The sequence below is a fragment of the Argopecten irradians genome, chromosome 16, assembly GCF_041381155.1.
Source record: "Argopecten irradians isolate NY chromosome 16, Ai_NY, whole genome shotgun sequence".
Taxonomy (NCBI): domain Eukaryota; kingdom Metazoa; phylum Mollusca; class Bivalvia; order Pectinida; family Pectinidae; genus Argopecten; species Argopecten irradians.
In genome coordinates this window covers 26,151,036-26,169,195 of record NC_091149.1, presented here as the reverse complement: position 1 = coordinate 26,169,195, position 18,160 = coordinate 26,151,036, and the positions used below count along the sequence as shown (strand labels likewise).

At 32.0% G+C, this 18,160-nt stretch overlaps 2 protein-coding genes and 1 non-coding gene across 4 annotated transcripts; 1 reads left to right on the top strand and 2 right to left on the bottom strand.

Annotated features, from left to right (window-relative positions):
• Nucleotides 1-776: 776 nt before the first annotated feature.
• On the bottom strand, nt 777-4,362 carry LOC138310702 (uncharacterized). Its single transcript, XM_069252034.1, has 5 exons — nt 4,160-4,362; nt 3,513-3,627; nt 2,687-2,803; nt 2,203-2,281; nt 777-892 (listed from the first exon to the last, which is right to left on the bottom strand). The coding sequence occupies exons 1-5, from the start codon at nt 4,258-4,260 to the stop codon at nt 801-803; spliced, it is 504 nt and encodes a 167-aa protein (XP_069108135.1). The 5' UTR covers nt 4,261-4,362; the 3' UTR covers nt 777-800.
• On the bottom strand, nt 4,251-16,603 carry LOC138310700 (sulfotransferase 1B1-like). Of its 2 annotated transcripts, none has more exons than XM_069252033.1 (6): nt 16,484-16,603; nt 15,102-15,331; nt 14,086-14,409; nt 13,497-13,600; nt 12,159-12,333; nt 4,251-4,379 (listed from the first exon to the last, which is right to left on the bottom strand). In XM_069252033.1, exons 2-6 carry the CDS (start codon nt 15,271-15,273, stop codon nt 4,300-4,302), a joined length of 855 nt encoding a protein of 284 aa, XP_069108134.1. In that variant the 5' UTR covers nt 15,274-15,331; nt 16,484-16,603; the 3' UTR covers nt 4,251-4,299. The 2 variants fall into 2 exon arrangements, with proteins under 2 accessions (XP_069108134.1, XP_069108133.1); XM_069252032.1 differs by lacking the exon at nt 4,251-4,379 and adding an exon at nt 9,796-10,258.
• Nucleotides 6,205-6,286, top strand: Trnas-aga (transfer RNA serine (anticodon AGA)). Its single transcript has one exon. It is a non-coding gene; the product is annotated as a tRNA-Ser (tRNA).
• Nucleotides 16,604-18,160: the final 1,557 nt, after the last annotated feature.

Here is an 18,160-nt window from a genome sequence, read left to right as displayed (position 1 = left end):
TAGATCTAACTGTAAATTATATAATCACATGGCTCCCAAGGATGTAATATCGTAAAATCAGACGACAATCTCAAACACGTTTTGCTACTTGAACACCGGTGTTTTGACAACTTCGGCAAACTCCAGTATGTAAGCGTGCGTCATCTTCGCCTCGTTGCACATCACACATGTGGCCGGGTACAAAATCTTTGTTATTACGCTATATATCAACTTTTAACAAAAAATGAATATATATTTAAAGTTCTGATCTGATGAAATAAAATTTTCTCTGAAATTTACTTTGTCATATTTATTTTACAATAAAATATTCAACTTTTTTGTCGTCGCTGATGAATAATTCTACCTTAGGTGAAGAGTATTCTTTCGCTGTTCAATTGAGTAAGCTCCTCCCACTTTTGACCGACTTTTATTGAATAATTACGTCACATTCAAATGACGATTTTATTGCATAAAATATAAATAAAAAGTCGTATGAGTATTTTTATAGGGATTGGATTTCGTTTTTATGTTAACCATGCTTGTATGGAGCAATTCCGCTAAGAATATATTCGATATGGGGCGATAACACGCCCCATAGCATATCTGTATAAAAGATTGATCTTGTCTCAATTTCTCGAAACTTAAGTGCAGACTTACTTAAGTTTTTCTCCTTATGTAACTTATATGAAAATTTATGACTTAAGTCAGTTTTTGACTTAAGTTTGTTTCGAGAAATCGGGGCCTGGTTAGATTACCAAGCCACTGATAATGCTTGTTGCGAAATAATAAAACATACATTGTTTAATGTAAATGTGTTTAATTTAATATCTGGTACAGTTGGCAGAGGATCTCTGGGTGCAGGTGTCATCAGAGGCAGTCTCAGTGTACCCCGTAGCTGTGGTCAGGCCCGCTCCTGTTAAAAGATGATACACAGCTGTCATTTATCATTATATATAGATTGTATCAAGCTTGTTTATCTATCCTTTATTCTCTTCAGTTATCATGTAAAGTATGGAGACGTAAAATGAAACTGAATAGACAATATCTTTACGGAAAATGTATGGTAATATTTTCACACAAATGTTATATCGACGTACTTTGGAAAACCGATGTTTTTCATAGGAAACATATTTTGTTCTGACATAATAACTATACTTTAGGAGCCGCAGTGGTCAAGTGGTTAAGGTATCTATACACATTGCCACAGAATCATTTTCGTGTATGTAGTCATCTAGCCAATGCCGATGTAAATGAGAGGAAAATACATTTTTCTCCGCTTACTAAACCTGTAACATCCTTTAATGACCCTCGCTATATGAAATATATGAAAATTCTTTGAAATAATTTATATTCCTTCAACTGGAAACAGAATAATTTGTAAAATAAACAAGATCATAGCCATGCAAATAACTTATCACGTGCCGAATGACGTTCTAGATAAGCCTGATAAGGTTCTGGAAGACATTATACAATACGTGAACATGTAACCGTGTACCACCTGTCGAGATACATCTGGACAATGAACTATGTATGTTAGTTATATTTGTTTCAGTAATCCAGTCCATTTTTCCCGATTTATTTCCTTCCATAAACTTCTTTAATAAATGAAATGACCTACCAACTGCCAGAAGGGGCTACTAAACTTGCCATGTAGCAATAATTTTCAAACCGTCGATGAAAATGTTAAGTATCCCTCGAGTAGAACACATCTGAACTACATTATCAATATTTTCTTAATTTCGTGGCAACGAAGGCCGTCATGGGTTTCCAAACAAATCAGAGGAATGATTTGGCAGCCAATCGGGAAGGACAGACTGGCCTAAAGTTATTAGTGTCTGTTCCTGCCGAGCAATTTACATAAAAGGAGTGGGACGACTGGCTTGCCAGTTATTCGTATAATGTGACTGGATTGGATGTGCTTGGTCGGTGTCTTCAGTGAGAAAGTACCATAAAAAGGATAAAAGTGACAAATTTCCAGCAATACAAAGAGACACCACACGAGCACACTGTAGTTTCTCAAATCACACACCGCCATAACACATCGCCTTCACGAACGACCGTCTTTTAATTGCCCTGGCTGTTAATAGGACGGTAATCAATCATCCAACCAACATGTAGACGGACATTGTGATTAATAAACGGTTACATAAAGAGACATTTGAACTGTTCAGATTTTAATAATGATGACATTTCAGGTGTGAATAAGGGATTGACGATACTTACCTTGCAACAGATTAAACATGTTGCAGTAGTTTGTGCTATAGTCCAGAACAGCATACCAAGTCTCGGCAGTGGAGAATCCCTACAACAAGGAATCTCTGATATTATCACATAATCTACAAACTCTACAACAAGGAATCTCTAATGTTGTCACATAATCTACAAACCCTTCAACTAGGAATCTCTAATTACATAAATCAACAGACATTTTACTATGAATAATTTCGACATTATCTTCGTGAATCCTAAGCACGGTAACATGCAAGTTGAAATAGTGCAGTTATGTTAATCAGCCAATTGCAACATATCTGTATTCGTTAAATTATAAATGAACAAAATAATCTGTCTGAGCTAATAATTAGCTGTCATTAAGATTGCTTTTGTTTTTACTTTTTATTGTATAAATATATATCAACGTTTTTCCCGGTAGAATATTTGAAACAGAAAAGGTTGAAGCGTTACATTATTTTCTATAGAATTATCTTACGTCTATATGGCAGGAAGCGTCGCCTTGTGACGTAAGAGTGAATGTGACGTCATCAATATAGTGTTTTAGTGGTGTCTCGTGTGTCAACTTCATCACGCCACCGCTGTTACTCTTTAGCTAAAAAAAACAGTTCTCGTAAGAAAGAAGCGGATTACCTCGAACATGTAAGGATGGGTCTCCTCGTATTTGTCTCACATTGTATTCTCATCAAACATAGCTCATTATTAGAGTTTATCTTGGGTTGCATGAGAATGTCGAGCAGTTTGGAGCAGGACTTATTAAAAGCTAACTTTATGTCGCATATTTATTCAAAACCATTTAAAAATACAAAACACGTATGGTTAGTTCATTACTTTTGCTGCAATTTACTTTACATGCGATATCAACGTAAAACGCACCATTCTTAAAATTAAGACAAGATATGATATACGGTCGCAAATACCATTTTCAATAATGAGTATTTTTCACTAAGAACTGCAGGTTTGTCCCATTGTAGAATATTATTTACCTTTAATATGTAATTTCATATGATTGGACATGGATATGTTATACGTCACGTATCAGATTAAACCAATCACGTAACGTTTATTTCTGAAGTAAATCTTTCAATTTGTGTATTACGCATTGAAATATCTATTGGGTGTATCATATCCCAAAAACATAGCACAGGTTTTGTACTTATAAGAATCGTAAACGTATCGTTATGTAATATGTATTTATTGAATGTTTCTTTTTTATATTCATAAACAATCATATCAGAAAATACATCAGTAGTATTGTATGATGATAAAGAATGATAACTATAGCTATCGCTATACTACCCTACCACATAGAGACACTTCTCGTTGATAGGGCCAGATTTACAGTTCTCTGGTCCAGACCAAGCTTGTATCTGGTTCAGTAAGGCCGATTCCACTTGGCTGCAAGCCATTCCTATCATCCTGGATAAAATATTTTGAAATATACAAATGTTCACAAATTAAAAATTAATTATTTTTTACCATTGTTTTATACAAAATTCAATAAATTCTTCCTGAACTGCAATTAAAAATTAGAACACACAAAATCTTACATTTCAGTATATATATATATATATATATTATATAACACAAGCTTAGTATACCCAAACTGTGACAGTATCCAGATTGTGACGGCTTTCAATGGTTTGAGATATAAAAAAGTCGATATTTCGGTAACAAACGTCTTTAGATTGTTGTTAAATTTGTTTAAACAAACTGCTACTTGTAATATATACATTGTGTTGTGAATATCTGTTTGAAAATTGCTTAAAGCCTAATTTTGCCCCGGCATTTAACTTGTAGTGCGCCAGTACATCACAAGCATATTTACTCGGCGCGAATGAATATCAAATACAGATTACATATTATAAATGTCTGATAGCCAAAGTATTGCTTAGATTAGAAACAAATTGGAAAAGTGATACATTTTGCTTTAATTTTTAAAATGCATTACCATTGTGCTTTGCATGACGCATGCGCTGGTCCTCCGAACAGAAAGGCCAAGGAACCCCCAGCCAAGCTTAGTAAAAGTGTAGCAGCTATACAACCCTTCATCGTGGAACGTTCGGTCAAGAATGTCCAATGTCTCCCAAGTTATAGCTTAACCCTTCGTCCCAGGGTAAATGTATGGTTATCTTCATATTCACAAGCTGTCTTCACGACTGTCAAATTTTCTTTAAACACAACAAGTTATTGATAGCCAAACAATCTTTTATAATAATACACTTAATATGTTATAATTTAAGCAGGTATTAAATATGTGCATTTGATAATTTGTTTTGCTATTTATCTGTTTGCAATTCTGTGAAGTCTTAAGCTGAAAGCACATGTCCGATAAGAATTATAATTAACCTTATCTACAAACTCAATGTCAGTCGACTGTTCATTCTTCTTAGACGTGATACTAAATTAAGTAAACTCGTGAAGATATTAGGTTAACCTTATTTCTGCTAGTTCAAAGACAGTACAGTCAAGATATTTTGAATAAAAGCAAACTTTAAAATTTGAGCAAAAGGAAACCAAATGTAGGTCAACGTTTCTCGTTTGCTAAATTTTCCTTTTTTCAAATACTCAAATAACCCTGCCCATACTGAACGAAAAACATCTCTTATTTATGCGCATTCAAACATATTACAGCGATGATATTTTGATACTGATTTCTTTCTAAAAAAATCCCAAATAAATCCCAAATAGAAACGGCATATCAAGAATCTTAAATAAGAGCTAATTTTCAAATTGTAACTTAAGTCTTACAGAAAAGCCAAATGTAAGTCCAATAACACCGTTGGATATTTGCTCAATATTCTTATTTAATACTAAAATACTAAAATAATCCTGATGAAAAATATAATACCTAAAAAAGTATCACATCATGTCAATCTTGATCAGATTACGATTTCTTAATCATATGGTCACCAGGTTCTGATGACTGGGATAACTTTTAAATGTGCTGTGGGAAAAGACTGATATCAGTACGAGTTTCAAGTGGCTACTTGGCAGTTTACAGGTTACATCTGTCGTATGCACGATTAAGTATTTGTAGAATTGGTTGCTTGCTACTATACATTTAAACTGACCTAGCATGCATATATATTACATAAATTACGTAATGTGCTCAATGTTAAGTGCAAATTTACTATTTTTTGCATCAATCCTGACCTTTGACCTCTGAACTAAGAACAAATCATACATTAAAATGCAAATTATTATTTTCAATACTAAATAAAGCAAATAAATAAAGTGATATCTCTCCTTTCTGTCCTCCATTCATATAGGCTTTTAATAAAGTGTATAAAATAAGATATAGATAACAAACCTCTACTGACTGACAGTGTGGCATGATAAAGTAGAGAGTAACTTGATAATGTATTCATACGCATATCTGTGTATAATTATACCGGTCAGCATTTCTATCTGTGTTAACATAGCGTAGCAGCAGATTGCTGTGTGTTGTATTGTATGTCGTCTGCTAAGTATAGATCTTGGCAAGCTACACATACTACACAGGCTCAAAGTGACTAAAGCAGTTTTTGACCGACTTTCTTGATATTTTGGTATTTTATTCAGGGAAGAAGTATATACAGTAATGAAATTTAAGGTCAAAGGTCAATATTCATATATCCTTATATTACTTATAAGAATTTTATGAATTGGCTTAATTAGATCATTTGGTCGAAGGACCAGACTATATTTAAATGCCTTTGTATTTTTTGTTTTTGTTTTTTCCAAATGGAATTGCCTCACTAAGAAGCATCAAACAGAGAGAGATCAAGGTGATTTGGGTTAAAGGTCACCACAATAAAATTATGTGAGTTTTTTCGATTTCTTTATCATTTTGACCTAAAATACATATTCATTGAATATAAACTTCTACAACAGCTAAGTAACATGTAATGTGAAAGAAAACCCGTATTGTGTATTATATTCTAATACAGCTTATTCACGTTTACAGTACAGTATGCTGTAACTCGGAGATCAGCTGTAGCCTACAGACTTTAAGTCGTCGTGGCCGAGTGGTTAAGGCGATAGACTAGAAATCTATTGGGGTCTCCCCGCGCAGGTTCGAATCCTGCCGACGACGCTTTTATATTTTTTATCTCTTTTATACACGTATAATTCCTCTTGAAGACGAGTACATCGCTGTCATGAATGTCAAACTCTTATAAAAATGGTTCGATCCGATAAACCTATATATTACTTGTCCCTCTGTTTACAAACGAAATATTAATCAAGATATATGGAAGAACTTTTAAGGCAGAACATTGTTTAGAATATATGCAATGAATGTTTATATCATATTTTATTGCTCATGGCGGTTATTTAAAACATCTTGGACATGGCGGTTATTTAAAACATCTTGGACATCCCTTCTAATTTTATATATTTATCGTGTCGTTTTGTCATACTCTATGTTGGGTGTTGGAATTGAAAATTGAAACAATAAACAAATCCTAATAACAAAACAATAAGCTTTATTGACCAAGGATGCAAACCTGATTTCATTATCCACTTGTATGATAAAACGAATGGAATATTTATTGATAATCTAACCAAAACAAACGGCGTTCCCTCATCAAGAAAAACAATGTATTACTGAGATGTGGATGTATTGTATACAAGTGTTTAACCTTAACACATGTTAACATTGTAACATATGTACATATATGTACATTGTATCTGTTAACATTGTAACATTGTACATATAGTATCTGTATGTATATGTAACATATTACATATATGTATCTGTTAACATTGTAACATATGTAACATTAATATGTACATTGTTCTGTAATTGTAACATATGTACATATATGTATCTGTTAACATTGTAACATATGTACATATATGTATCTGTTAACATTGTAACATATGTACATATATGTATCTGTAAACATTGTAACATATGTACATATATGTATCTGTTAACATTGTAACATATGTACATATATGTATCTGTTAACATTGTAACATATGTACATATATGTATCTGTTAACATTGTAACATATGTACATATATGTATCTGTTAACATTGTAACATATGTACATATATGTATCTGTTAACATTGTAACATATGTACATATATGTATCTGTAACATTGTAACATATGTACATATATGTATCTGTAACATTGTAACATATGTACATATATGTATCTGTTAACATTGTAACATATGTACATATATGTATCTGTTAACATTGTAACATATGTACATATATGTATCTGTAAACATTGTAACATATGTACATATATGTATCTGTTAACATTGTAACATATGTACATATATGTATCTGTTAACATTGTAACATATGTACATATATGTATCTGTTAACATTGTAACATATGTACATATATGTATCTGTTAACATTGTAACATATGTACATATATGTATCTGTTAACATTGTAACATATGTACATATATGTATTGTTAACATTGTAACATATGTACATATATGTATCTGTTAACATTGTAACATATGTACATATATGTATCTGTTAACATTGTAACATATGTACATATATGTATCTGTTAACATTGTAAATATGTACATATATGTATCTGTTAACATTAGTACAATATGTACTATGTTCTGTTAACATTGTAACATATGTACATATATGTATCTGTTAACATTGTAACATATGTACAATATGTGTCTGTTAACATTGTAACATATGTACATATATGTATCTGTTAACATTGTAACATATGTACATATATGTATCTGTTAACATTGTAACATATGTACAAATATGTATCTGTTAACATTGTAACATATGTACATATATGTATCTGTTAACATTGTAACATATGTACATATATTGTATCTGTTAACATTGTAACATATGTACATATATGTATCTGTTAACATTGTAACATATGTACATATATGTATCTGTTAACATTGTAACATATGTACAAATATGTATCTGTTAACATTGTAACATATGTACAAATATGTATCTGTTAACATTGTAACATATGTACATATATGTATCTGTTAACATTGTAACATATGTACATATATGTATCTGTTAACATTGTAACATATGTACAAATATGTATCTGTTAACATTGTAACATATGTACATATATGTATCTGTTAACATTGTAACATATGTACATATATGTATCTGTTAACATTGTAACATATGTACATATATGTATCTGTTAACATTGTAACATATGTACATATATGTATCTGTTAACATTGTAACATATGTACATATATGTATCTGTTAACATTGTAACATATGTACATATATGTATCTGTTAACATTGTAACATATGTACATATATGTATCTGTTAACATTGTAACATATGTACATATATGTATCTGTTAACATTGTAACATATGTACATATATGTATCTGTTAACATTGTAACATATGTACATATATGTATCTGTTAACATTGTAACATATGTACAACTATGTGTCTGTTAACATTGTAACATATGTACATATATGTATCTGTAAACATTGTAACATATGTACAAATATGTATCTGTTAACATTGTAACATATGTACAAATATGTGTCTGTTAACATTGTAACATATGTACATATATGATGTCTGTAACTTGTCATTGTACAATATGTTCTGTTAACATTGTAACATATGTACATATATGTATCTGTTAACATTGTAACATATGTACATATATGTATCTGTTAACATTGTAACATATGTACATATATATCTGTTAACATGTACTGTTTTACATTGTAACATATGTACATATATGTATCTGTTAACATTGTAACATATGTACAATATGTATCTGTTAACATTGTAACATATGTACATATATGTATCTGTTAACATTGTAACATATGTACATATATGTATCTGTTAACATTGTAACATATGTACATATATGTATCTGTTAACATTGTAACATATGTACATATATGTATCTGTTGACATTGTAACATATGTACATATATGTATATGTTAACATTGTAACATATGTATGTACATATATGTATCTGTTGACATTGTAACATATGTACATATATGTATCTGTTAACATTGTAACATATGTACATATATGTATCTGTTAACATTGTAACATATGTACATATATGTATCTGTTAACATTGTAACATATGTACATATATGTATCTGTTGACATTGTACATATGTACATATATGTATCTTTGACATTTAACATATGTACATATATGTATCTGTAACATTGTAACATATGTACATATGTATCTGTTAACATTGTAACATATGTACATATATGTATGTACATCTGTAAATATTGTACAATGACATATGTGTCTGTTAACACTGTAACATATGTACAAATATGTATCTGTTAACATTGTAACATATGTACAATATGTATCTGTTTACACTGTAATATGTACATATATGTATCTGTTAACACTGTAACATATGTACAAATATGTACTGTTAACATTGTAACATATGTACAATATGTATATGTAACATGTAACATAACATATAGTGTTGTTTAACACTGTAATATATTTACAAATATGTGTCTGTTAACACTGTACCATATGTACATATATGTATCTGTTAACATTGTAACATATGTACATATATGTATCTGTTAACATTGTAACATATGTACATATATGTATCTGTTAACATTGTAGCTTATGTACATATATGTATGTGTTAACATTGTAACATATGTACATATATGTATGTGTTAACATTGTAACATATGTACATATATGTATCTGGTGCTAATGAGTCTCATATTTCAAATGAACAAATATTGTTGTTTGTCACCATTAATGAAATTATTTTTTGTTGGCGACATAAAAATTGAAATTCATATCCATAAAAATAATGGCATGTGACACTTGAAGACAATGTTTTAAATGTCCTTCATTTCACTATGCATAACAGAATTGATGCTGTCATCACTTATTCCAAAATCTCATCATTAACTATAATGTATATTTGAAATTCAAATCAATGCCCGCCATTTTGTCTTCTACCACTTTGTCCAACATCTCACTCTGGGCGACAGTAAACATGTTCTTCCAATCTCCTACGACACCTAAAATGGAGGAAACTGCGTAATTCCGAATTTGCATATTACATAATTATCTGCACTTGCGGGTAGGTATTGATTGTGACTCCATGTGTTTCAGAGAAAACGACGTGAATTGCGCTCACAAAATAATGACGTAAAAATCGATACCTACCCGCAAGGGAGCTAACTCTGTAATATGGAAAGACGGAATTGAGCCACACCACCAACACTTCTAAGTACTGTAAACTAAACCTGTAACATTTTTTCATTGTTAGTAATAGCATCTTATTCGATCTTATTCGATGCTATTTACTTACATTATTTCTTGTCGTCTAAAGACTTTCACATTTTTATGCTATTAGCACAAAATGATTCCCATTAAATGATTAGCAAGTATATCTATATACATAAAGCTGTAAAATTATACTAAAATGCGCACGGTTTGTATTTGAAATGACTCGTTCCACATACACTATAACACTAGGAAATTGTTAGAAATAGTACAACCTTTCTGTTATGTGTTAAGTATATGTTTTTGGGTATTCATAGATTGAAATATTTACAAATATTCAGTAGAAATATAGACTATCCATTAAAATCCAAATTTTAGTACAACACAGATATCTCTATCTTTATATATTAATCTGGTATCTTACCTTTCCTATAGAAAGATAATGTCAAATTAAAGCACATCATCAGAAAACATCCCTATCATTACATTATCATGGTATTTGATTTTCCCATATATAAAAGAGAAAGTGTCTACCATCAGTAAACATACCTATCATTACATTATCATGGTATCTTACCTTTCCCATATATAAAAGAGAAAGTGTCAATCATCAGTAAAACATACCTATCATTACATTATCATGGTATCTTACCTTTCCCATATATAAAAGAGAAAGTGTCCATCATCAGTAAACATACCTATCATTACATTATCATGGTATCTTACCTTTCCCAGATATAAAAGAGAAAGTGTCATCATCAGTAAACATACCTATCATTACATTATCATGGTATCTTACCTTTCCCATATATAAAAGAGAAAGTGTCCAATCATCAGTAAACATACCTATCATTACATTATCATGGTATCTTACCTTTCCCATATATAAAAGAGAAAGTGTCCATCATCAGTAAACATACCTATCATTACATTATCATGGTATCTTACCTTTCCCATATATAAAAGAGAAAGTGTCAATCATCAGTAAACATACCTATCATTACATTATCATGGTATCTTACCTTTCCCATATATAAAAGAGAAAGTGTCAATCATCAGTAAACATACCTATCATTACATTATCATGGTATCTTACCTTTCCCATATATAAAAGAGAAAGTGTCAATCATCAGTAAACATACCTATCATTACATTATCATGGTATCTTACCTTTCCCATATCTTACCTTTCCCATATATAAAAGAGAAAGTGTCAATCATCAGTAAACATACCTATCATTACATTATCATGGTATCTTACCTTTCCCATATATAAAAGAGAAAGTGTCAATCATCAGTAAACATACCTATCATTACATTATCATGGTATCTTACCTTTCCCATATATAAAAGAGAAAGTGTCAATCATCAGTAAACATACCTATCATTACATTATCATGGTATCTTACCTTTCCTATATATAAAAGAGAAAGTGTCCATCATTAGTTAAACATACATATCATTACATCTATACCCTGGTATCTTACCTTTTCTATAAAAAGAGAATTTCAAATTGAAGCACATCTGACTTTACATGAATACCCTGGTTTCTTACCTTTCCTATGAAAAGAGAATTTTAATAAAATCATATCAGACGTTACACGGATACCCTGGTTTCTTACCCTTATATGGGAGGGAGATATCATCAGTTAAACATCTAACATATATTTATATTAACACCTTGTTATCTTACCTTTCCTATAGAAAGGATTGCTGCCGTCTTTACTCATGGCCGTTTCTGTTTTATCTGCGGTCTTTGCTTTCGACATGGGGCTAAACTGACACTTGTCTGCCACCTGGTCAAGGAACTCTGGATCTTGTTTACTTCCGAGATGTTCTGCTATTACTTGGACGCAGCTTCGTAGATCCTGAATCATATTCAACTGTATCCATGAAAGATATGATGATGAGAATTTTTAATGATTCGATGAAATGTTTTTGAATACTATGATATGGAAGTTCTTACTTCCGATACCCAATGCACGTTATCATCCCCGAAATACTGTAAACGTGGATATTTTGGTGAGTGCGTCTTTTCGTGATTTGTTAGAGTAGCCATTTCGCGTCGGTGATATTTTCCCGATATATGTAACTTCGGGATGTGGCCAATTATAGTTTATATAAGTCAATTTTACCTGTAACAAGCCTTTTCATTGGCTTGAAAATTTACTTTATAAGCCCATAAAGGGGAAAGTGGCGTCGCTGTTTGTAACATCACTTCTAAATGGCAGAGATAACGGCGTGACTATTTCATAGGAAAAAAACTAAATTTTGAATAGATTATCTTTAGTAAATTGAATTACAAGTATAAGGACTAATTTGAATATAATTTTTATGTTATGGAGATATAACTCAAAACTCTAAGTGTACTCTCATCACAAACCACCGCTTCGCGGTTTATTCAGAGTACACTCCGATTTGTGTGTTATATCTTCATAACACTAACGCTGACAAGTGGTGTTTTTGTCTTTATCAAAAGCAGGAACAGACTGATTCGTGTGTCATTCAGTTACAAAAGTTACTTATTTTACACCATTACCACCATTGAAAAGTTTCTGAGCTTCTGATTTTAGTACAAGATAAAAATATTAGAAATAAAATAAATGCATCCCGAAAAAGTTTCGTGGCACTATGTCCTACATGGAATGAGGTACTGAGTGCGCATGCACCAAAAGCCAAATAGATTATATGATTTTCGTGTTATTTATACATACATATACACGATAAAACACCAATTATTGTTCAAATAATGAGTATCGTGTATACTCTGCCGGCGGTGGAGTTTCTTTAAATAGTTACAAAATTCTAAGCGCGTTTGAAATGATTAGCAAATATTTACTCTCGCTTAAATTTCCACGTTTACTGTAACTTAGCCCTACCACGTGGTGGAACTGCATGTATACTTTATATAATTGTCTGCGTGGAAATGGAAAATAGGTTTGGATACAAAATCTATAATTTTTTCCAAAACACAGAAAGCCACAGCATACGTTAAATGCTGATAGGTAAAGTTTTATAAGTAAACACATACCCTTTTCATGTCTTCATAAGACATGAAGAGAATAGGAAGGTGTGGATTTGTCTTCTTGAATTCCATCCACGACTTGACATGATCGAACCAGGAATTGTAGTAAACTGAAACAAATGTAAAAATCAGTTTATACGTCCCTATTACATCACCAAACCTAACACACAAACTGTTCATGTGATGTCAATACAGCTTGGCAAACCCTTAATGTACAGTATTACTTGGACTATTAACCGGGTCCTCTGAAGTTGAGGTTAAAGTTGTTAATTGACAATGATTATTAGTGGATTGATTAATTATTGTGAAAGGATGGTATATATGATAGATATGCAAACGATAGGAATTTTAGAGAAAACATTATGCAAAAAGAAGCTAAAATAACTTCACGTCGCTCATTAAAAATTACACGATTCGGGCCAGGTGAGCTAAGATTATATTATACATGTATATTTGGAATCACTTTTGTGATCTTGTTATCAAAAGTGATGGAAGAAGCATTGTAATAAAAGAAAATAATTGAAACGCTATGATTTAAAATAGATTTCACCAATCAACACTTATCTTCAAGTTCTGCGAATGTTGAAGATCGTACCGTGTTTCTTTGTGAACAATTCCAGGTATTGTTCCCACTCTCCATCATAACCTAGGAAACCAACCATGTCAAATCGTTGCAGGAATAAATGTGCAGATACTGCAGTATCCTTGGGGTTTCTATAAATGTAAACAATCTTACATTTCTCGTCCACCATGTACTTCGGAATATGTTGAGGATAAAAATGAGTAACCAGAACCCTGGGGCTATCTAAGGCATCAAATTTTTCTGTTGGCTCAAAATCCAAGGCAATGATTTTATCGAAACTGTACTCAGCTTTGCCAGTTTGTAACATGTACAAAACATCGAAAGCCCAGTGCGTTCCTGTGAATTGAAAAAAGAAAGGACAACGAAATTAAAAAAAAACCTTTCAAGTTACTTTTGTTTAGTTACTTTAGTTAAACTTATTAATCAGTAGATCTAGAGGTATCCACAATTTGCATTTTTATGTTTACAGTTTTTAGTTCTTGCATAGCAGGTACTGTGTTATGCATCGTTTGATTATGTTTTAATACAAAAACGTTCTTTTAAACATTAAAACAGCAAAATACTTTAAGGGCAACATTTTTTGGGCATAAGAAAATAAAACGACTTGAAGCGAAAAAATACATACCATGTAAGTTTATAAAGCGTCCATTACGCCATGATTTATAAAGACGGACAAAAATTGTCTCCAAATATCAGTGACATTCATCATCCTCTTCATAGTGAATGATCACGTGATACAATTGCTTGTCAAGGCCTTAGATAGTTTCAGATATCGGAATAGTTTGCATACATTTTACATTATGAGGGATTTTTCTTACTCCATTGAATATATAACAAACAAACCTTTATAATAAGTTGAGGTTATGGTTGCATTGTCTTCTTTGATTATAATACTAGTTGATATCATTCACTTTAAGAACAAGGACCCAGTTTTTGTAGTGTTTTGGTTTCTTTTGATGAAACAGTGCTAAAACTAGTTTTCTTCTATGGAGTGTCTAGCGTGTACCCACTATAGATAATTCACTCACCACTTTTGGGAAACGCGCCGAGAAGTATGTCACATTCCCTATGTTTCAGGTTCTTCACTGCATTCAAATGGTCCTTCACGTCACCAGGTACTAGAGTTGGAAAATGAATCCCGTCATAATATTTGCTAATTATCCCTTTTTCGTCAGTGGACTCTGCCTTTTCATGTTCCATTGAGTAGAATAATCCACTTCAAAACAAAAGATCACGAGGCTCTCTGTCAGAGGAACGTCTAGATAAAAACCAAAATAACTTTCAGTGCAGTTAGTAATAATTCAATACGTAGCAAATTGATATCCGATAGCTATATATACAGAAATCACTTGAAAATAAAAAAAGATAGAAGGTTTTGGAACTCGCTCAAAATACTAGAAAGCAAGGCACAGACAATCGACAATTTCATTTAATGAAATAGTTAACATATATGAAGAATATATGATAAACAAAAAAAAATCTACAAATTATGTGCAAAATATGTGTTTTCTTCTGAACATTTTCTTGAGGTTGGACCCCAATAAATGTGGTTTATCAGAGATCTATCCAATGTTATTTGTTACACAATAAGTGAATGAGTACGATGCACACAATGTCAATGTCTCCAGGCAGAACACAGTAGAGTAAAACGAGTCCTCGAAATAAAAGTCGAAGATCGATGCTCGATATCAATTTCGGCTCTCTTCATTTTGCAATACTCTACTAGAACATTGTGAGTGGGCTGAAATGACCCCCATCTCGCTGTTCTTTGTCAATTACTTGTGCATATACGAGTGTTTTTGTTTATTTCTTGAGAATATATTTCAATATTTTATAAAAATTTAAGCCAACCCAAAGCTTTTATATTTTATGTAAATCATGATTATCAATTATTGAATATATATTTCAATTTTGCTTGTAAGGAGCATTTCAATTAGCTTGAAATTTAGTTATCACTCCATAAAGGAAATAGTGGCGTCGCCAATTCTAGCGTCACTTCTCAATGGCTGAGATAACTGCGTAATGAATTTTATAGAAAAAAAGAGCCCTATTATTATGGAAATTTGACGAGATTCCTTCAGTAAATTGAATTATAGCGATTAATGTGAATATGGATCGAGATATATTACAAAATTCTGAAGGTACTCTCAACAAGCCGCTTAGATTACACTCAGATATTTCCATAACATAAAAAAGCATATTCAAGTTAATCCTTACATTAAAAAACCCCACTATCCTTGTTCAACCTGCCGAGTTTGCTGACATCACCGGATCACCACACATATAGGTCAGGCATTGTCATCTATGTAACAATACATCTACAAACAACAAATACTACAGAGAGAGGACAGTTTTAGAAATACCAAAATATACGTTCATATTTGTACAAAGTATGTACAAATCATCTCACCTTTTTGTCTGTCAGTCTGTACGTATGGTAACGCCTAAATACCCCTGATAATGAATTATACAAACCGAACTATTTCCGAGATCAGTCTTCTATGTCATGGTCTGTTTCTCTTCTTACAATAGCCTCAAGGTCACCCAGGGGCCGTGGTATGCTAAGTGTGTAAAATTGTTAAACAAACAGAGCTTTAAATGGTCTTACAAAACTACAATGTTTTGCAATTGCATTTGTTACCGTTATATCAAAATAATTATAATTGTTTAATTTCAGTTACTTTTGAGAACTTAATATCATTTGACTACATTAAACAAAGGCAATCCAAATTAAATACAAAAGAGGGGAAGATGATATGGACCAATTATTAATAGACCAGGTCATTTAAGGATGACCTCTCCCGCATGCGATGTTTACGTGTGAATGTCTATATGTTTGGGAGGCTGTGGTATATTCGTGTTGTGTATCTTTGCAATAGTGGAAATGTAAGCCATTTTTGCTGTGCTATATGATTAAAGTCACCAAAGACACCACAAAAGCACTTTTGATCGCATCATAATGGAACGAGAAAACCAGTCGTCCTACGCTAAGCAGGAGCAGTAGCAAACATTTTTATAGACTATAGTATATCTCGGCCAGGGGAAAGAACCCAGAGTCTTCCTCACAGAGGCAAGTGTTCTACTCCAGGTCAACACTGAAACGATGTCCTAACAGTAATGAAGACATGCCATATCACAATAATAAGGTACCATCAACCATGAAAATGTTTGTTTTTGTATAATTAAGTTTTTAATTTTTGGTTTGTCATACACCTTTTACGAACGCCATTTATATCAGTTAGAAACAGGACCAGATGAATCAGTATTTTGCTTTAGTAACAAAAGTTTCTTTACACTATTACCATCATTGAAAAGTCTGAGCTTCTTATTTTACTTCAATGTAAAGGTATTTAAAATAATTAAAGATATACATTGTAAGTAATGTATTTCTCAAAATGTTAATAATTTTTTATTTTGAAGAACATATTAAAAGCTTTTCCATATTAGTGAGCATGAAAATATACGGCATATTTTGCTTTTGGTGCATACACAATCTGTACTATAGGGCATTGTGTCAAGGAATGTTTTCGGGACAAAATTAATTATTTCTGTTACTTCTCTTGAGTTAAAATAAGAAGCTCAAATGTTCCAATGATGGTAAAAGTGTAAAGTAGTAACTTTTGTAACTTAAGAAAAGGAAAAAAAATCGTCTGCTCCTATTTCTTATTTGGAAAAAATACTATTTGTCAGCAGTGGAGCATCTTAAACCCTTAGAGTGCCACAGGGCTTCAATCAAGGCTCTTGGCGTATTCCCTTGGGTGCAAAAGGTTTGTTTGTTTGTTTGTTTGTTTGATTCAATTAGCGTCCTATTAACAGCTACGGTTATGTAACGACGGCCTCCCATGTATGTGATGTGTTGCGTGTATGTTGTGCGAGGTGCGTGTTTTGGGAGACTGCGGTATATTCATGTTGTGTCTTCTTGTATAGTGGAACTTTTGCCCTTTTTATAGTGATATATCACTGAAGCATGTCGCCGAGGACACCAAGCAACACACCCCATCCGGTCACATTATACTGACAACGGGCGAACCAGTCGTCCCACTCCCTGTATGCTGAGCGCTACGCAGAGACTACCACTTTTATATTT

Bases quoted from the DNA above. Each gene is read 5' to 3' on its own strand.
- LOC138310702 (XM_069252034.1), bottom strand. From the start codon at position 4,260: ATGAAGGGTTGTATAGCTGCTACACTTTTACTAAGCTTGGCTGGGGGT. The intron at 3,628-4,159 runs GTAATGCATTTT...TATTTTATCCAG, and splicing joins GCGTCATGCAAAGCACAATG to GATGATAGGAATGGCTTGCA. The intron at 2,804-3,512 runs GTAGGGTAGTAT...TGTTTTTTTTAG, and splicing joins ACGAGAAGTGTCTCTATGTG to CTAAAGAGTAACAGCGGTGG.
- LOC138310700 (XM_069252032.1), bottom strand. From the start codon at position 15,273: ATGGAACATGAAAAGGCAGAGTCCACTGACGAAAAAGGGATAATTAGC. The intron at 14,410-15,101 runs GTGAGTGAATTA...TTCAATTCACAG, and splicing joins CGGCGCGTTTCCCAAAAGTG to GAACGCACTGGGCTTTCGAT. The intron at 10,259-12,158 runs GTAAGATAACAA...CCTCCATTTTAG, and splicing joins CAATCCTTTCTATAGGAAAG to GTGTCGTAGGAGATTGGAAG.